The sequence below is a fragment of the Panicum virgatum genome, chromosome 7N (assembly GCF_016808335.1).
Source record: "Panicum virgatum strain AP13 chromosome 7N, P.virgatum_v5, whole genome shotgun sequence".
NCBI classification, from domain to species: Eukaryota; Viridiplantae; Streptophyta; class Magnoliopsida; order Poales; family Poaceae; genus Panicum; species Panicum virgatum.
Window position 1 is genome coordinate 39,695,416 of NC_053151.1, and position 20,445 is coordinate 39,715,860.

A 20,445-nucleotide genomic window follows, 5' to 3' on the forward strand; every position below is an offset into this window, starting at 1 on the left:
TGTGCGGGCCAAAGATCAGACTTACAAATGAAGCTCTACAAGCAGTGCTTCTTGTAAGGCTCTAGTTTCTGAAAACCTTCTCTCCTTAGATTGCTTCACCTGTTCTCTAGAGGATCAATATTTGGACAGAATGTTGATTTGGCAAGACCTAAATTCTGGACCCCTTCCATGTTGGATTCCATGGTGCTATCGGTTGCTGAAATTTGAGAGAAACTGCTTGTGTGGCTGATTAGTTCTTTCACCAAGCAGTTACTTTGGCGTCCCCAAAGTTTAAGATAACAGAATTTGCAGCAAATGGACATTTGAAATTTGAGTATATTCCCTGCAATACTTTTGACGTTATAGAACACATTACACAAGGCACCAGGTAAACAAGCAGTGCCAATATTGACCAGCCTAGTTTGATCACCCAGCATCTATGAAATTTCTTTGAAGCATGGGTTAATAACAATTTTGACCTTAATGGGCATTGGATGATTGCAAGCTTCAAGAATCTTGCTGGAGGAATAACACACTAACTGATCAAATTACAGAAAAAGTTTGGTTTACCTGACACCATTATTTCTTTGATAATTTTATTTACCATGGGTTTTTGGTTATGACATAACATTTAACTCAGTCTCGGGACACTTGGCTTTCAGCCCATCACACAGGGGATATATTTGATAATTGTTTTGCGTAGTTTTTTTTTGTCAAATGATGTCATACTTTGCTAAGAATATACTAGTTTAATGTGTTTCTACAGTAACTAATGCTGTGTGCAATTCTGCAAAGTAGATGAAAGGTCCCAATATCAACTATACTGTGTGAGTCATAACTAGGAAAATACATTTGCTAACTTCGAGTTTATTTGATCAATTGAACTAGAGACAGTAATGTTGTTAGGTCCTAAGGTCTAAGGCATTTAAGTTTGAGTTTATTTGATTGAATGAACTAGGCACAATAACATTATTGTATCCGGAATTGGTTTTTGGAAATTACATATTTGTAGTGGTGGCGCTGAGTAGGAAGAGAGGCCGGTACCTAGTATCATTGAAGAGGCAGCTTTGAGATGGCTTTTGCAGTATTTGGAAACTACATTTTGTGTGCGTATCGATGTATTTGCTGGCCATTGTTTAGTGCTCGTGTTAGTAGTTTGCTGGAATAGGGCTTAATAAAGGAAATTGGTTATGGTGCTATGAGATATAGCAAAACTGTGTTTGATTGCATGGAAGGAATAATTTATCCAGCTATATGCAATCTTGTCATTGAATATGGATACTGAGGGACAGTATGTGGGAATCAGCACCTTGCAACTGGTTGGTTTGGTGCCAATTTGAGAAACAAGGGGTAGATGGAGATTGTTATTTATTTACAGGGCATGGATGAGATCTGAAAGCAGGCATGTGAAGGAAACATTTTTTCTTGAAAATAGTAAACAAGATGCCACATTGAAGTTCTGAACTGAAGGGTCTTGAATCCTTCTCAATTTTTGAAGCAAACACAAGGAGAACATAGCTTAGTCTGACTATATTTTATTAAGTACTCAACCAAAGATTCTTTGAAGTCAGAACAAACAAGCTATCAAGTATATCATTACTATCTGTTTCGGAATTCTTAATCTGAGCATTTGAGTGCCTGAACACAATTCCATTGCTGGTATCCTGTTTTTCATGTTTGTAGTAATGTTACCATCAAAGAAGCTGTTGATGCTTATTATTTTATCTGTCTTCCCCAGCATGCCGGCATTTAATCTTTTATATAAATTCTACTGCAGTTTAGATGTTACTTGGTTTTCATGCTAACCTGGCTTAAATTGTTTCTTGAGCGCTTTGAGAAATGTAGCCAGCAGCATTCTACCCCAAGACAAGCATTGAGCTTCGAACAGGTAGTGTGATTTTTTGTCTTATGCCTCTAGGTTTGTTTCTTGAATGGCTTCATGTGGTAGCTGTGATGTATTGCTTTCATGTTACTGAATTGAGCAAGTATAAGAACTCTGTAACCATGGAATGGGCTAAATGTACAAAATATGGTGTGTTTATAAGAAAGATCTTATGGAGGTATACTGATTCTGTCATGCTCACGCGGATGTGATTGTGGTGTTCTCCCTTGGGTCTTTTTTTTAAAAAAAAAAATCTCCTTTGGGTCTGTCTGCCAGTCTCTCTGGCCACGCCTTGCGCCTGTCCTGATGAGATGATGCTGATGAGCTCCACGCATCGACACTCTCGTGTGCTGTGGTCTTCAACTCTTCATGCCTTGTGCCAATGTACCTCAAACTTATAATGGTGCACTTGTTCATTATCTATTTTCAAATATGATTATGGTAAGCTAAATAAGCTACTTTGCTCGTCACTGAAGTGCTCTATTGGATCGTCACGTACTAGTACTCCTATATTCCAATTGGTCAGGTGTTTCTGCAGCTTGCCGTTGATGGCTAACTCGAGCGAGGTTCCGTGCCCAGACCGCTTCTTGCTACCGCATCGGCAGCTTGCTTTCCCGTCCCAAACGCGTTCGTCGTTGCACGATGCCGGGTCCCGGCCGCCGCCCGCGACCACGCACACAAGCGGCGGGGCGGCCGCCGCAGGCAGCGCGGCGCGGCCCCTCGTCAAACGCACGGCACGCGGCCGCCGCAGCCGGCCTTCCCACCGGGGGCCGTGTCAACCGTGTGCAGCCCACCGCATCCGCACCGCGCCGACGTCCCGATCCCTCCGGCGCGCGCTCCACCCGCCCCGCGTCGCCAACGCACGAAACACGCGGACGTCGCCCCCACGCCGCGCGTCGGCATCGGCGGCTCGGCGCCCCCGTCGCCGTCGGTTTCCTTGGTCGCATATGGGCCCCCTCCGCGCCCGCCGAGGCCGCGCCGCGCGAGTCGCCTTGCCGCTGCCGCACGCCACCCCCGCCCCCCACGTCGCACCTCGCACGGCGCCGCATGCCGCCGCGCGCGGCCGATCGCACGACGTGACCACAGCTCGCCACAGAGGACAAATTCCATTTCGCCCCCCGGGAAAACTTTAAACCCGGTGTGGGGATCGCGGCAAGGCAGCGGCCGCAACGGAGAAGAAGAGAGGAATCCACGGCTCGCCCGTGATCATCCGACGGCCGACCTCCACCAGCGCCCGCTGGCGACGCATCGCAGCCGCCCAGGATGGGGAGCCCACAGCGAAATATTACGAGTCGCGAGTCGCGACTCGCACGGCCCGCGCCGCGCGCGGGGTGTCGGTCAAGGTGCCCCCACGCCCCCGCGGTTGGCGCCGCCGCCGCCGCCGCCCACCGCCGCCCGCGTGCACCCACCGCCACCTGTTGCCGCCTAAGGGGAACGCCTCCGTTATAACCCACCGCACCATGCCGTCCTCCACCGCCTCACCATCCACGCCAGGGCCACCCCCGCCATGGCCTCCCCTTCCCCTTCTCCCCCCGCCCCCGCCTCCGGCCGCCGCGTGCCGCCCCCGTGCTGGACTCCCGACGAGACCCTCGCCGTCGCTCGGGCCTACACGGCGCGCCGCCTCGCCGTCGGCCGGGAGCACCTGACCTCCGCCGACTGGGCCGCCGTGGCCGCGGCCGCCCCGTCCAAGACCGCCAGACAGTGCCGCCACAAGGTCGAGAAGCTCCGCCGCCGCCTCCGATCCAGCCGCCGCCGCCCCTGCCCGCTTCTCGACGCCATCGATCTCCTCGACGGCCCTTCCCCGCCCTTCTTCTCCAAGTCGCAGTCCCGGTCCCCGTCCCTGTCCCCATCGCCACCGCCGGCAGTTTCTCCGCCGTCTCCCCCTTCCCCTCCCGCCTCCCCGCCCAGGAAGAGGAGGCGGGACGATGCCGGCGACGAGGATGGACTGAGTGACGTGGTGGGAGCGCTGAGGGCCATCGGAGAGGGGTTTCTGCGGGCGGAGGAGAGGAGGATGGAGGCCGCCAGGGAGACGCAGAGGATGCGGATGGAGATGGCGATTCGGCACCTTGATGCGCAGCGGAGGCTCATGGACGCGTTCGTGGGTCGCATCGTCGACGCCTTGGAGTAAAGTGGTGGCGCAAAGGTGTCTCCTCTCAAGTTTTCTTCCTTGTCCTCGTTTCGTAATGGCTCGTGTTTAGGAGTTTCTTAGAGCTGTTCATATGTAGTAGCTGTGATGGATCTGTGATGTAGTTGAAGTGGACAAATCTTAGTGCTTTGCAGTCTTGTATTTGCTGAAAGGGGCGTTTCTTATGGAAGAAGAAATTATCTTCCCATTTTCATGTCAATTTTGCTTGAATTTGTTAACTTTTATGTTCTGAAAAAAGTAACATATACTATGATAAAATAACAGCTCTAGAACATTGAATGTTGATGACAATTGTGTTTGGGGCTACCTGCACTTTTATTTACCTGAGAAGAAAGAATGCACATCAGCACATGTCTCTGCTATATTATTCACATACAGCATGAAAACCTTTGTTACCTTTTGCATAATAAACCGAATGTCTGAACCAAAAGGATGAACTGGAGACGTCGTTTGTCAACAACTGTAACTTTTCTCCTTTTGCTAGTACCTTGGCGCTTCAGCTGTGGCCGATAGTATCTTTCCTATTTTTCTTGAGACGCTGAATGAACTCACTACTGGGTTTTACTTCGATGGTTGGGCCAGCCTATATGCTTTGAAGTTTGAACCCAGTCATGCCAAGGGTTCATTTTCAGTCACGTCCCAGCAGAGTAGCATCCTTTTTTACTTCTGCTAGAGTTTTCACTTCATGGGGCTGAATATTTAGCATATCCAATTGGAGTACTGAAGAAATCAAGAAATCACTATCCTGAATATAATAACCCTATCCTGAAGGTGGATGTATTTCTGTGACCCTTTCAAGCAATTACAAATGGGAAAAGGATCAGGCCATATTGGCACCGCGATGATTGCTTGTATCCTGAATATACATATTGAATATTATTGATACCCAAGGTAAAATCCTAAAGAAAACTCTGATGGGCACATGAAGATTTCTGTACAAAGGTGACCAGAGACAAAAGTTTGTGTTCACTTCTCATATCTACATGTATCACAAAATTGGAGATGAATTCTACGTTTCTTCTTTATATAATGAGGTTATTCCTTATGACATGTTCTACTTTAGAGTTTGCATAGTATCAGAAGAGAATATGTTATCTTAGCTGCATGATGGTTTATGTTGGTTATTAGATGTTTCATCGAGATTCACTGCGGTGCTTATAGGCTACTATCCCAACCTTCATTTTTATCTTTCATTGACCAACTTTTGTTAAGAAAGATAAAATTCTTTGGATATATGTATGCTACCTTATTAATTATCTTTATGTATTTCCTTGTGCAAGGAACATTTCTGTTTCTGTGAACAATTCTGTTGAAGTTCTGTTTCTCCTTTCATTCCTTTCCCTAACAAATATCTTGCAGCGTGTGCATGAATTTGTTCATTACTGATCTATGATATTTTTCTGCTTTCCTGCTTTTTAAGGAGATTTTACGTTTTATATGATACTTATCCTTTTTGTCACATATTACTCACATTTGCTATATGCACTTCTTATAGAGAAGGGCAAATTATTTTCGGTTATCTATTAGCCCTCAGGCTTTCTGCTGAGCTGAAAGTTTTAGTTATTCCGAATGGCAAAATTTGGGAACTTTAGATATCCCGCGACCTGCTACATGGGTACTTATCTATCTTGTTATTGTTTAGAATCCCCTTATCCAGTGAGAACACTAAATGGGTACTTAAAGCTTTCCAAGGACTATAAGTTTATACATGAAAGGTTTTATCTTTCCACTATCCAAAACTAACAGTTCCATTTGGTGTCAGCGGATTTGCTGCAGATGAAGGCACCACTTAAGTATGATCTAGGACCACCATCATAGGATGTGGTCCTTACTCCTTCGAATGCTGGCATCCACTCCTTTAGCTAACTGTGCTGTTCGACAATTGGGCTACCACTTGAGATTAGCATGAACAAATGAAAATTGAGGTATGCACATTGACTCGACGATGCACGCTGATCTAAAGCAGGGACTCGCTCCATGATGTTCGGCTTTACTTCCGCATTCTATCGTGTGTGGTCCTTAAAATTTTGATATGATTCTGTATAGGAAGCACTATTTAGATTTATCGGATAACATTATTTAAAAGGCTAGTCTACTGAATATTTTCATCTCGCGGGTCCTTTTTGTGTCGTATACCATGAACATGCTCTTGTTTCACAATGAATGATGTATTTTTTTGAGATCTGTATGGTGTCTGTTTTCTTTTATAACATGAACACTACTTTAGTTCCCAAAACTGAACATTTCTGCCATAGCTGTTTGTGAGAATTCTTCTCGAATTGACATCTTTTCTTGGACCCGTATAGGTTGTGCGCATACGATCTATTTGTTCTTGGCGAGTAAGTAACATTTAGGCATCAAACTGTATTACATGAAAGCTGAATGGTATCCATGTGCTAGTGCTATCCATATGAATCCTTGCTTACGGTTATGAAAATGGTGCAAGTGAAATAGCATCATTAATTACTCTGAACACAGAATATGCATATCTGTTTACTTTAGTTCTCTCCGTGAGAGTTAAACAGAAAGGGAACGTCTTTTAACTTCATCTTCCCAAGTTTCATGAGTAGTGATTTTTTCTTAAGTACACAAATGAAATCTTGTGCATTTTCTTGGATATAATTTCCAGTAAACTTGGATATGATTATCTTGCTTTGTATCCTCATCTCTTGTTCCATCTGCAGGTATGGGCGTATGGTTAGTTGCACCTGAAAGCAGCTTCTAGCTGTGGGACAAATCAGTCATTCTGCTGATGTTTGATGTTTTCATGTACTCTTGCATTGCCTTTTGTTGTGGTGAAAATAGATAAATTCAGGTCTCTGGTCAAACAAACACATGCCTTGCACAATTCCGCATATACACTTTGAGAGAAAGTAGGTAGATGCCAATAGTTTTGGGCCAATCAGCAAGCACAAAAGCAGGAAAAGAAGGGATTGCCTAAAGCAAAAGTAAGCCTATCTTTTGCACCATCTTCTTTAGGCCTGGGACCATCTCTAAGATGTCCTAATTGCTATCTATTGATCTCAAATGTAACTTGTGGCATATAGTTACCCTACTGCTGCTAAGATATGTCCAAATTTGAATGATGGATCATTGCATTGATGTCATTTTCTTCTGCAGAGTATGTAGAGTGCACCCCATAGCATACATAGAAGACTATGATCACAAAGCTCCAGATGCTGAACCTCAGATAGGACCTCATCTTGAGGGTGGTTATCAGGAACACGTTCAGGAAGACAGATGCAGCAGCAGGCCATGGCATCAGAGGGACCGACCACTCCGATGGTGGTCCAGCGATGTCCTGCCGTGCTGTGCAATGGAAGATTGTGGTAATTGCTATGGAGATGGCCCCGAACAATGCCATCCCCCATCGGCACCACCCGTCGATCTTCCTCGAGAGGGAGAAGCCGAGAGAACTCAGCGTGAGCACCAGCAGGAAAAGGAGGACATGGAGCGGGCGGTTCACGCCGACCTTCACATACCGGTGGTAGATGAGTGCGTTGGCCACTAGGTAGAAGACCAGCAATGTCCCGATGGATATCATCTCAAACACTATCTGCAGCTCCGTGAAGAGTGCTAATGATGCAGTGCAGAAGCCTGGGCAACGAAAGTGCTTCACGGTTAACTAGAAAGTACTGCGAAAAAATAGATGCTGGCTAGTGGATTGGAATGTATTTGTTAGACGTAATCTGCTCTGTCTTGTGATACATATATGAACATGAGCATACCGTTGCCGAGATTTTACATTCATAAGACGTCTCATTTAAGTTACATGTACTGATCTTAAACTGCTTGACCTATAGAAACAATAAGTTTGTCTCAATCATGGGTGACACTACTTGTTATATGGACTTTGCCCAGAATTGTTGGAAGTCCATATCAGAGCATCAAAAGAAAAAGCAAGGTTCAGAGCTAGGGCGAGAGGGTTTGCCGTTTGCTTATTATACGTATCACTCGGCTAGACTAGGTTCATTTTTGTAAGTTATCTTCCGGGGCTTGTGGTTCATAAGCTTGTGACTTTAGCCATTACTACTTGCTAGAGCATACTATTTGTTTGCAACCATCTCCATCACTCTACTCCCCATTGGAGGATTTAAAAAGCACTTCTACTCCAATGCTGATACTAGACTTGCAGAAATTATTTAAGACTACTATTCAACACGTAGAAGTACTGCACATCTTGATTGCTGAAGTTTGACTCACTGACACATATTGCAATAAATGCTGAATAAATTGATGTTGTTTAATTTGAAAGATTTAGCAGCGTCGTTCTGGATACCTAGAAAAATGGTGGCGTTCATAGGAGTGCCCGTGGAAGGGTGGACCTTGGCGAGCCACGACGGCACCAGGCGCGCCCTGGCGATCACGCACAGGTACCTGGCCTGCCCCAGCATCGCCACCAGCAGCGACGCCACGATGCCGAGGCTCGCGCCGGCGCCGACCACGCTGCTCGCCCACCTCCAGCCCACCTTCTCCCTGAACGCCGACGAGAACGGCGCGGTCTCCGTTATCTGCACCAATGCGCACCGCACGGTGAGCCGAGAAGAACAAGCAGCACCGTTGGATCGATCCGCAGGCACAACACCTCCGCATGGTCACCTCGGTGTAGGGCAGCATGACGCAGAGGGCGACGGACATGAGGCAGTAGAGCGCGGACACGACGAGCACCGAGCCGGCGATGCCGACGGGGAGCGCGCGGGCAGGGTCCCGGATCTCCTCGGCCATGGTGGATGCCGAGTCGTACCCGATGTAGCTGAAGTAGACGATGGCCGCGCCGTCCAGGATGCCGCGGACGCCGTAGGGGGCCAGCCCGTGCGGCCGCACGAGGTTCCTCGCGCTGCCGTTCCACAGGCCGGCCACGATGATGAAGGCGAAGAAGAGCAGGTGGAACACCGTGAGCACCATGTTCAGCATCGAGCTCTCCTTGGTGCTGCAACAGTTGCAAATGAAACCAGTCTGGTCAATGCCAGTTCTTTTTTTCTTTTTTGCTACATGTGTTTTGCTGATCTCTGCGACTCTTCCTAATATTTTTGGGGGAAAAAAAATCAAAAGAACAGGTGCGTACTTGTACGTCCATGTGTCATCTATCAGACGCACACTGATAGCAAGTCATGCACGCACAGAACTTAATTGCATTGTGCTACTGTTGTGTTCATCGTAAAATATATATAGGAACTAAGAACACAGAACCACATGCTAACGAAGAGAAAAATACATTATCAGAGGAAAAATAAAAGAAAGCTTAAGTAATGCGATACTAGATAGAAATTCATACGGTTCAGTAGTGTGCCTACATTTACCTATAGCACAAGCATACGGTTATGAGGACGATGAGCGCGACGGCCGGCACGTCCAGCGCGTTGTACCCCTCGGCGATGCCGGCGACGATGATCCTCCACGCGTTGGGCTCCGTGACCCCGAACGTCGAGGCCAGGTAGTCCGTGAAACTCCTCGCCACCGCCGCGTTCGACAGCACGTACTCCATCAGAATGTTGGCTCCACCAAAGAACCCCACGAACTCGCCTGACAAAATAAGATAAAGGGGGTTTTGCTTCCTTGTTCCATCTACTTAAGAAACATGTTATGAAAAAAATCGGTTATAGTAGTAGTAGTTTTTTTGTCGGAAGACCATGAACAGCATCTAGCACGGAATTTATTGTTCTCATAAGATTTCGGTAGTAGTTTCAACAGGAACGGTGGCGCTGAATGTTCTTCAGTTTGTTTTAATTAACTGCAGGCAGCGTGTGGAACCAGAACCAGGGAGATGAGGAAAAGGGTTTATGATGAATTACCGAACGTTACTCTGAGGTAGCTGAAGGCGCCGCCGGCGACGGGAACGCGCACGGCGAACTCGGCGTAGCAGAAGGACGACAGCAGCGCGGAGACTCCGGCGATGACGTAGGACGCGAAGACGGCGGGCCCCGCGGTGTCGCGCGCCACCTTCCCCGTGGTGACGAAGACCCCCGCGCCGAGCATCCCGCCGACGCCGAGCCCGACGAGGTCGTACCACTCGAGCCGCCGCTTCATGCGCGCCCCCGACCGGTCCCGCACCTCGTTCAGCTCCTGCGCCGGCGTCCACGTCACCAGCGCCCTCCTCCGCAGCCGGTGCGGCGTCTGCGCGATCGACAGCAGCACGTCGCGCAGCGCCATTGGCCCAGCCGCCTAGCTTTGTTCGTGGCTCCCTCCCTTTCTTCTCCTCTTCCTCCTTGGCTCTCTTGACGGTTTCTTTGATCAGTGGCCTGTGGCCAGCTGCTGGGTGAACGTAGCCGGGACGATCGAATCGAGCTCGCTACTATTTATAAGAGAATAGAGGAGAGCATTCAAGTTCTTGGCCACTCGAACGGTGGGCAATGGAGTCTGAAGTCTCTGCATCCGTTCAGCTAGCTTTTGGGGCGTACGGGCCTCGCGAGCTTGCTAATAGCCATTAGCCAAGCCAGCCCAGTAGTGGGTGGATCGATGGATGTTTGCGTCCGTCTGTAACTGGGGGAAACCCTTTGCCTACTGGCTCTACTGGAACTGGAGTATCTAGCTCGCATGGTGGAGCGGCTTCAGAATCAAGGACCTGTCTCTTACTGCTGCTCGGTGCTCGCTGTGAACGACCGCTTGGAACTCAGCTTGCGTGCACCGTGGCCTGCCTGATGACAGGAGGGCACGGTTCGTCCGTGCGCGAGCCATGTGTTCGGCGTTCGCCTCGAAAAGCACTCCAACCAGAGCACGCACATGCCCAACTCAATTGGAGAGGACTAGCAGCTGTTAGCTGCAGCGCGAGAAGCTGTTCTTGCGCCACTACTTCTCTGAAAGCTTTGAAAAAAATCTTGGAGCGAAATGTGTTGGGTAATTTCATCTTTTTTGGATAAAGAGGTAATTTCGTCTGAATGCATTTCTTACCAGAATAAAATATGGTTGCAGATTCAGGCATATATTCTGGACTCGCCTTCATTTACTTAATCCTGTACACACCAGCAGCGCGCTGGTACATGTAAATGTGCGATTTCTGACGGCTCCTGCATTTTCTATGCTGCTACGACTGAAGCTCACACATGGCACAGGATTCAGGCTTTCAGCAGGTAGATGTGGATGGATCTTGTGGCTGTTTATAAATGGTGATGAAATCAATACTAGGATGTAGAGCACAGATTCCTGTACCTCTCATGTTGACACCTGGTCTGGCAGGCAACTTTATAGTGCTTAATGGAAAGCAGGGAGGTCAAATCTACATGAGCCCTATAAGGAGACCATCAGACCACCAATATACTAATGAGCATGTACTAGACACCACAAGGTACATGAGCATGGCGACTTGTCGACGTGCAATTGGCTCCTCGGGGGAGAGAGCACGCCACAGGCACTGTCAGCTGCAGGTTGCTCCAAGAAGTTATTTCTTATCTGCCTGAAGAAGATGTCATTTTGAGTTTTGTTTCCTGCAAGTAGTACAAATATCAATGTGTAGCTACCAACTTTCAATTACTACGAGAGGAAATGCCAGAGCTGAACTGAAAAGCGAGAAAACGCAGAAAAAGCTTATAGCAATTAGTAAGCAATATATCTGTAGAAAACAATAAGAGTTGCAGCATCCATAACAAATCCTGAACCTAGTAATTATGTATTTTAAAAGTGTTGAGAAAAGGCGTCAGACGATTGAAATATTAGGGGAAAAGAAACAGTTCTGAAAGTGAGTCAATGTACTGTGATACAACACTGATCAGCTTCTTTATCGAAGGAAAACCTTGATGAGCTTTTCCACGACGCAATCTCTGTAGAAAGATAACATAGGAGGATAGCACCAATGATCTGACGGCTTGAAAGAGAGGCCAGGCGATGTCCAGAGTAGTCAAAGATTCAGAGAGCATAACATGATTAGTCTGATGCTCTGAAAGATGTATACAGACGAACTGCTGCATGAAAGCATCAAGGTCACTGCTACAAAAAAAAAAGCTTTATTTGCACACCGTATAATACCTGAAAAAAGGTCGACGGCTAAAAGGATAGCAGCGATCGATCGATCTGCAGGCTAGCGGTTGTCACTGTAGGGGGTTCCCGGAGAATGAAGAACACGCAGACACACTCGCAGAGGCTGCCACTAATGATGGCCCCGAGAGAAAGATGAGGCGACTTTGCAATTGTTAATCCTTCGGTTTGGCACGGATTTGGAATCGCCTTGTTAATCACAAATTAAAGGGGAGGCGTAGGTTAGATGCTACAGGTGTAGGCACGCTGCTTGATGCTCCTTAGCTAGCCTGCCCTTTGGAATAGAATGATATCCTAGCCAAACTGCATTCCCATGTCCATGTGGGTATGCTACTTTTGCTAACATGCGTGGACGTAGTTAGATCAGAATGCATTAGGCATGCTGGAAAAGATTGTGATTTGTTTAGGCTCCAGGTCAGGAACCTTGTGGATTTTGTATTGCGCTGCAGCGCTACACACCTAGATAACTGCACCTGTTATGTAGCGCTACACTCCTAGTTTTTTTTTTAAGTGGTGTTATTTCTTTCAGAACACATATGTTTCTTAGGGAGAGAAACTGCTCAATTATTTCCACTACATTTGGTTAGAGGAATGTATTTATTAGATTATCTGCTCCTCCTTATGCATTAGCAACCTGTTTATGATAAGGAACGATTCCCTGTATTAGTTCTGTTTCAGTTTTATCATTTTGGGCTGCAATCAAAACTTGACCCAGTAGCATGTAAGAAAGTTCAGTCCGTCTACCTGGCCCAGCCTGTACCATTTTGTGTACTCGTTGGCCCATTAAACCACCACCTCAGTCAGTCTTGGGCCCACCAAAACATCCCCAGCCCAAGGCATCAAAGGAAAGAGGAGAACAGGAAAAAGGGTAAGAATGGCGAACGCCCCGGCGACGTCGCGGCAGGCTCCGTCGTCCCTCCCTCGTTCAAGGATACGGAGGCGCCGCCACACACCGGCATACCGCAGACCTCGCGAACCATGGCCACCATACCCAGCCAGTGGGGAGCACAAGCGCGCGGCCGGGCACGCGAGCCCACGGCATCCGGTTGATGGTTCCTGGTGTTCAGCGGCGGGCGATTGCTTGGCGCGACAGAGGGCCGCCTCACAATTCCGGCCGGGACAGGAGTCCGGGCGGGGGCGACGGCAACGGCGGTGGGCATGGCACCGCGGGCGGGACGGAGGGAGTAGGAGCAGATCCGAACATGGTACCAGGGTCTAAATGCAAAAAAACGGATCGCGATTAACAATCACTATCCAAATTAGAGGGCCTGCCAAATTATGTTCATCCTTGTGTGCCATTGGTCTCGTATCATAGACAAAAAAAAATTTGTGCATGTCATTTAGTGACACATAAGAAATGAGTTATATTTTTTAATGGTATTCAAAAAATTTACTCCAATTTGAAAATATTTAGGAGTCTTTGTATAAATAATCGCGATCCATATAAGGGGTTAACTGAAAAGTATAGGGGCTGTATGCAAATACTATTTTTCTTAAATTTTTGCAGACCACCTCCGCTCCATGGCAGCCATCGAGATCCCGCCGCCACCGGCGACCTCCGCCATCCCCGCCGGCAGCCCCGCACGAGCCTCCATCTACTCTCCGGTCACAATTAATACTCGCGATTCAAATTAGGGGGTTCATTGAAAATTACTGGGGAGCTATATGCAAATATCATCTTTCTTAAAATTTTGCCGGTCACCTCTAATCCATGGGAGCCAGCGCCGCTGCCGGCTGCCGGCGACAGCTCCCATCCCCGCCGGCAGTCCCGCACGAGCCACCGTCCCTCGCACATCACAGGTCCAGTCGCGGTGGCATTGGCACTCCCCGGCTGGGTCGATTGACTCGATTCCGTGTTAGGGTAAAACACTCCTATGCTTCATGGCTTCATGCGGCGCCTTGCCGGAGCGCCGCCACACACCGGCAGACCGCAGATCGGATGGCCTAGCGACGGCGCAGCGAGAGCCATGGTTCGTCAGTGCTTCTCTTTTCTGGTACAGTTTCGTGCGATAATTTTCTGGTCAAAACTCTCAAGTCCCTAGGTAAAACTGCTGAGTACCTGACATTTGCGAAATACCTGGTGATTTTGCGGCGGCGAGGTATTAATTCTGTCATTGGCCTGGTGTTGTGGATGTTTTCTTTTCCCTCTTTGCCCGGCAGCACAAAGGGTGTTCCCGTGGGATTTGGTAGGGCGGGTAGGAAGCCTATACTATCTTATAGTATGTTTGTTTGATGCAAAAGAACTGTGTCATGGCCTCACAAGTCTATTAGGTGTATCCTGTGGTTACTGGTTCCAAATTAAATGTTTGTACACAAAGGAGGTGATTTGAAAAACTAGGCAGGTTCTTGTTGCCACACAAAGCATGCTAGTGTTCTAGCCTTGTAGGTAACCAGGCAAGATACATGGTTCACCTATGATTTAGTTCTTTATATGCCTCTGTGCAAAACTAATCTAAATAAACCGCAATGTGTTGTCATTGATTAATATCGGTTCGATAGACTGCGCCGGTTGCGTGGCTTATATATGATGCTTTACAGCGGTTGGATTTCACCAGGGCAAGTAGTCAAAGAAAGGCACATGGAATTCAGGAAGCACCCATTGCGTGCATTTGATGGTTCAGAGACGAGCAAGACAATTCTTGATGTATCAGGTGCGTGCTTCATTTTATTTCCCTCTAATCCCCACCTAACATTCTTTTACACGAGTCCTATTCTCGCACTTATATAAGCACCTACATTCAAGCATAGGAGTTTTGGAAGGCTTCATACAATCATTCAGTGACACTACCGTTATGGCATTTTTCAAGCCATCTCTAGTGTTCTTTTCAATTGTTACTTTCCTCAGCCTGAATTGTGGTCCATCTCATGTATCTGCCAAGGTTTATATGGTGGTGATGGAGGATGATCCAGTCATTTCTTACAAAGTGAACCGCAAGCATGCCATGTATGTGTTTTCTGTATAGGAATAGGTTGACTTGTGTTATCTCCGGGAAGGGAAGTACACTTAACAAAAGAATTTCATTCAGGAGAGGCGAGGAAGCTCAGAAGTACAAACGAGTGGCCACAACAAAGCATGACAGCTTCCTGGACTCATTTCTCCCAATGGGATCTTACAAGAAACTGTACAGTTACACTCACTTGATTAATGGATTTGCTCTTCATGCTGAATCTGAGAAGGTGCTTTTTCTTAATCCCGAAAGTGCATAACATTACTTTATTCTTTAGTCTGTTACTTGATATTCAGTCTGGGAAACAAGAAAAGTGTTCTACAACGAGCTTTCATTCCCTCACCTGATAGAATAGAATTTCCAGTACCAGGAATAATATCCAAGTGCATACATAAATAATGATTGGATCTGCAGAGATACATCATAACATATAGACATAATATAAACGATATAGGCGAACTTATGCAAATTCTGGTTATTTTTTAATATTATCAGGAGTATTTTTGCAGTGAATTCATAAAGTCTGGTCTAGATTTGCTGCTGCTCTACCGCAGTTTCCCTCAATAAAATAAATCCGATCCACTTTATTTTCTGATCAGTGAGCAGTATATAACTTAATCTCTCAGTGTACTTACAAACTAAGACCCATAAAAGACATGACGATGTCCATCACAGCATCACGGAACTCATCAATGATCAAATAAATATGTTTGCTCTTATACTTTGCCATCCTTTTGCAAGTTTTCTTAAAGAATTGATGATCTTATTAGTGAAAGACGGTTGCTTGTTTCCATTGAGATTAATATCTGTTAATGTGTAACAGACGGTTAGAATTCTTAGCCGGGCAAAAGGAGTTAGACTTATCCAAGAAGACATCAAAATGGCCAAGATGACAACACACACTCCAAATTACATTGGAGCTAGTGGAGTCTGGCCACTACTGGGTGGTGCTGAAAATTCTGGTGATGGGGTGGTGATTGGCATGATTGATACTGGCATCGACCCCAAGAACCCAAGCTTTGTTAGCAGTAACATGTCAAGCCAAGCAAAATCACCACCAGCTAGTTTCAAAGGAATGTGCCATGCTGGGAATAGGTTTCCTCCAGATTCATGCGGTGGTAAGATAGTGGGAGCTAGGTGGTTTGCACGTGCTGCGCAAGCGACTGGAGAGTTCAATGCTACAATTCACTACGCATCTCCTTACGATTCAGATGGTCATGGCAGGTGTGTGCAACTATCTACTATGTTGATGGCTCTGTTAATTCATTTTTAACCACAGAATGTGTCACTGGCTGATCATACCAATATCTTCACAGCCACACCGCATCGATTGCAGCTGGGAATTTCCATACGCCAGTAATATCCAGAGGCTACAGCTTTGGGTATGCAAGTGGCATGGCCCCTGGAGCTCGGTGAGGAAGATTGAAAGAACAATCCTTTTTCAGCATTTCAGATATTGGAAGCAAAGAGGGGAAGCAATGTATATAATCTCACTCTTTGTTGCCTCTTCTGATTGCCCTGACAGACTCTCAATCTACAAAGCTGCATATCCTTTCGGTGGATATATGTCAGATGTGATAGCTGCAGTCGACCAGGTTCTTAGATATTATACTCTTTATTACAGAAAGCTACTACCATCTGTATCTCGGTAGCTGTATGCTAAACTGCCTGTGCTACTTGTTTGTAGGCTGTAGAGGATGGTGTGGATGTTATAAGTCTTTCTATGGCTCCTTCTTCAGTTTCATCTGGGCCAGCATCTTTCCTCAATTTGCTTGAGGCACAACTTCTCCTTGCCACAAAAGCTGGAGTCTCAGTTGTTCAAGCAGTTGGCAATGGAGGCCCCGATGAGAACACAGTCGTTTCTTTCAGCCCATGGATATTAAGTGTTGCTGCTTCGACGACAGACCGGAAGTATAGAAAATCAATCATAATCGGCAATGGGAAAGCCTTCTCCTGTGGCACTCTTTCTGGTATTCATTTCAACTTATCTTGGTTGTTGCTCGATAATTTGTAGCTTTTTGCCAATTTGTAAGCACAATTCAATACACTCCAATTTTTCCTTATGCTATTTATAAATTTTAGCAGATATTGGATAGGATAAGAGCTTTCTATCCTAGCTTACAGCATCATTCTGTTACCTGTCACATTCATGTAGATTTTAATGACGATTGACTATATCATAATGTGCCAATCTTTGTTTTGACTCCCTTCTTGCTTGTGTTGCCAGCACCAACACCAGGTGAAATAATGTACCCACTAGCATGGGCTGATGATGTGATAGTTGAGAATTCAACCGACGAAGGGTCAATCAAATGCCTAGATCCAAGGATCTTCATCAAACCTCTTGTCCAGGGAAAGGTGATTATTTGCATGTTCGACTCATCAGACTACTATGATGATGTGAGCCTTGCTAGCATCATCGATACGATTCAGAAAATTGGGGCTGCTGGAGTCATTGTTACTGATCGTTCTACGCACGACGTTGACATTGAATTTGAGCCTACATTTCCCACAACAGTTCCTTCAGCCATAGTCCTGAAGGGTTCTGACATGAGGGTAATTTCCTGAACAAGCAAAATGTCATTAGAGAAACTGTCTGTCCCTGGGTCCTGAACTCCTGATTCAGTTAGACTAGAGCTTGTGTTTTGCGTTACACTAGCGATTGGATCTGTACTGGAACTGCATTGTCTTTTGCAACTGGGTGCAGGCTCTAATGCAGTACTACAACAATAACACGGTTCGAGATGAAGACGGAAACGTTCTCAGCTTCGGAGCCACTGCTCGGATTCTGGAGGGACGGCGTGCAGCCTACACGGGAGAAGCACCTGTCGTCGCCGATTACTCGTCGCGGGGACCGGACGTGGAGAACTCGCTGATGCAGCCAGCAGAGGTGCTGAAACCGAACGTCATGGCGCCAGGGCATCTTATATGGGGAGCCTGGAGCCCGACGAGCTCCGCGCTGCGGGAGATCCACGGCGAGAACTATGGGCTGCTGTCGGGCACAAGCATGGCGGCCCCGCACGTCGCCGGGGTGGCTGCCCTGATCAAACAGAGGCACCCGACGTGGAGCCCCGCCATGATCATGTCCGCGATCATGACGAGCGCAGACGCGACCGACCGGTCGGGCTGGCCCCTGATGGCGAGGGGTGACGAGGGCTCCCTCAGCCCCGCGACGCCGTTCGACATGGGCGCGGGCGCCGTCAACGCGGCGCGCGCTCTGGACCCGGGCCTGGTGTTTGACGCCGGGTACCGGGACCACCTCCAGTTCCTGTGCGCGGTGCCCGGCGTTGACGAGGCTGCGGTGCTCCGCGCGGTGGGCGCGCCGTGCCCTCCCCGGCCGCGGGCGGGGGCGGGGGTGGTGCGCTGGTGCTCGGACCTCAACTCGCCGAGCGTGACGGTGGCGAGCCTGGTGGGGTCGCGGCGCGTGGACCGGCGGGTCACCAGCGTCGGCGCGCACAACGAGACGTACATGGCGTACGTGCGCGCGCCGGAGGGCGTGGCGGTGCGCGTGTCGCCGGCCGAGTTCTCCATCGCGCCAGGGGCGGCGCGGATGCTGCGGATCGTGCTCAACACCACCGCGCCCGGGAACGCCTTCAGCTTCGGCGAGGTGGTGCTCAGGGGCGACAGGAAGCACCGCGTCCGGATCCCCCTCGCCGTCTACCCCGCGGCGGCGCTGAGCCGGTGAACTCGCGGCACGAAACCATGCCACACCTAGCTCATAATGAAATAAAGCACGTGTGTTCTGGTGCACACTCGTTCCCGTTCGAAAATGCAGAGCAGAGGCTGCCTGCCTTTGTGGGGGAGCGCGGGAAGTCTCGTGACATTCGAATGTTCAGAACGGGTCGAACTCGAGACAAAGCTAGTCTTGGCTCTTGAGATCGTGAGCAGGCAAAACCACTCCCCGTTTTAAAATGCTCTTTGAAATCCACGTGTCCCGCGTGGCAATGAGGTGGACCTGGTTTGAGTGCATTTCCTGGGAACCGACGATGACTTGGAAATTAAAATAGGGTTATCCATCCATCCATCCATGGACATGCATGAGAGCTGCGAGCACGATTGGAATGAGGGTCTGACTATGAGCAGCAGCCAGCAGCAGATGACGCCGCGGCGTCGGTGCGACGCGGCGAGGCGGCCGTGCTTATCCGCGAGGGGCTCCCATCCCAGCTTGCACGCCTCCACCTCAGCGCGGACGCGGCGGCGGGCCGGTGCGCCGGCCGCACCTACCCCAGTTGACATCGGCCGCGAATCTGCCGGTGTTTGACCCCGTTTTTTATGGAGCGAGTTCTATGTCGATCGCGGGGCGCGCGGCCTCAGACGGGGACGCCGGCGGCGCGCGCTTGCGTGCACGCGTGGGCTCTCGTGGCCACGCGCAACCGGTGGGAAGCCATGCCGTCCGTCCGTCGACCCACCCCGTCCACGTCCACGGGCTCGAATTGAACTGCGGTCTGGCCGCTGGGCCTGGGCGGTACGATGCCGCGCCGGTGTCTCTGAGCCGTTGGTCACGCAGGTGCGACCAGGTCGTCAGCATCTACACGTTTCGCCCGAGACAAACAGCAGGGTGTAGATTTGACAGACACACACGCGCACAGACTTGAGTTTACCCGATCCATCCACGGTTACTACGAAAGGTAAAAAGGGATTCATCCACGAAAGTGTAAAGACCAGCGTGCTCGCGAGATGGAGCTCCACACACGATCTGGCGACGGGACCACACGGAAAAGGGAGTTCTTCGCATGTGATCTGCTCCCACCGAACCCCGGGGAAGTGGGGGCCTGAGGGCACGGCATGGAACTGCCGCTGTCTAGCCAGACACGGCCACAGCACCCCGTTCCATGGTTGCGTGATTGCATCCGTCCTCCGGCTCCACCTGCCTGGCTGCCTCCGTTTGGGCAGCTCTTTCCCAGGGTAGGCGCTTCCCCCGCCCGGAACGAGGAAGATCTCGGTTCTCGCCTGCCTCAGATAGTCAGATGCCCCTGTCCATGCACCGCCCGTCCGCCTCGGGCCTCGCCCTCGCTGAAACCTTGCGCCTGCTAGGTAGGTGCAAATTAGTGATCTTTATATGCATCTTTAATTTTTTTAGTTCAAAATTTTGTACTGATTTTTAAAATAAGATTTGATTTTAAAGAAATAATATAAAATTGTAAACTAATAAAGATTGGAGGTACACTTAAAAATCACTAATTGACACCCCTAGCACCTACGTTGTCATAGGAGTGCGTGCTATGAGGACCAGTACCAATGGCAAGAGATATACGAGAGAGTAGGGATTTTTTTTTGAAAAAAGTCTACTTTACCTCCTCTAACTTTCACGAAAGTTTAATTTTCCTCCAACTACAAAACCGGTCATATGATCTCCTCCAATTCTTCAAAACCGGTCAACTTTCCTCCTTGACTGGTTTTGAGGCTGAGGTGATAATGGTTTTGATTTTTTTTTTGAATTTTTCATATGTGCAAATTTGGAAGTAACAAAGTATAAAAAATTATGATATTTCACAAAATGCTAAACCATAGAGCATGGATAA

The 20,445-nt window shown here is 48.3% G+C and overlaps 3 protein-coding genes across 6 annotated transcripts; 2 read left to right on the plus strand and 1 right to left on the minus strand.

The window, feature by feature from the left end:
• Positions 1–3,024: 3,024 nt before the first annotated feature.
• Positions 3,025–4,313, plus strand: LOC120683044 (extensin-like). Its single transcript, XM_039965056.1, has one exon. The coding sequence runs from the start codon at positions 3,369–3,371 to the stop codon at positions 3,987–3,989; it is 621 nt and encodes a 206-aa protein (XP_039820990.1). The 5' UTR covers positions 3,025–3,368; the 3' UTR covers positions 3,990–4,313.
• A 2,489-nt stretch (positions 4,314–6,802) lies between these two features.
• LOC120683043 (cationic amino acid transporter 6, chloroplastic-like) lies at positions 6,803–10,515 on the minus strand. Its single transcript, XM_039965055.1, has 5 exons — positions 9,800–10,515; positions 9,308–9,530; positions 8,607–8,937; positions 8,287–8,518; positions 6,803–7,604 (listed from the first exon to the last, which is right to left on the minus strand). Exons 1-5 carry the CDS (start codon positions 10,155–10,157, stop codon positions 7,069–7,071), a joined length of 1,680 nt encoding a protein of 559 aa, XP_039820989.1. The 5' UTR covers positions 10,158–10,515; the 3' UTR covers positions 6,803–7,068.
• Positions 10,516–13,486: 2,971 nt separating this feature from the next.
• On the plus strand, positions 13,487–18,835 carry LOC120683832 (subtilisin-like protease SBT2.5). Of its 4 annotated transcripts, none has more exons than XM_039965929.1 (10): positions 13,487–13,945; positions 14,514–14,626; positions 14,855–14,919; positions 15,002–15,152; positions 15,747–16,147; positions 16,240–16,335; positions 16,449–16,518; positions 16,611–16,893; positions 17,151–17,479; positions 17,631–18,835. In XM_039965929.1, exons 2-10 carry the CDS (start codon positions 14,588–14,590, stop codon positions 18,606–18,608), a joined length of 2,412 nt encoding a protein of 803 aa, XP_039821863.1. In that variant the 5' UTR covers positions 13,487–13,945; positions 14,514–14,587; the 3' UTR covers positions 18,609–18,835. The 4 variants fall into 4 exon arrangements, with proteins under 4 accessions (XP_039821863.1, XP_039821865.1, XP_039821864.1 ...); XM_039965931.1 differs by having other exon boundaries at positions 14,531–14,626; XM_039965930.1 differs by lacking the exon at positions 13,487–13,945 and having other exon boundaries at positions 13,995–14,626.
• The last annotated feature ends 1,610 nt before the right edge of the window (positions 18,836–20,445 follow it).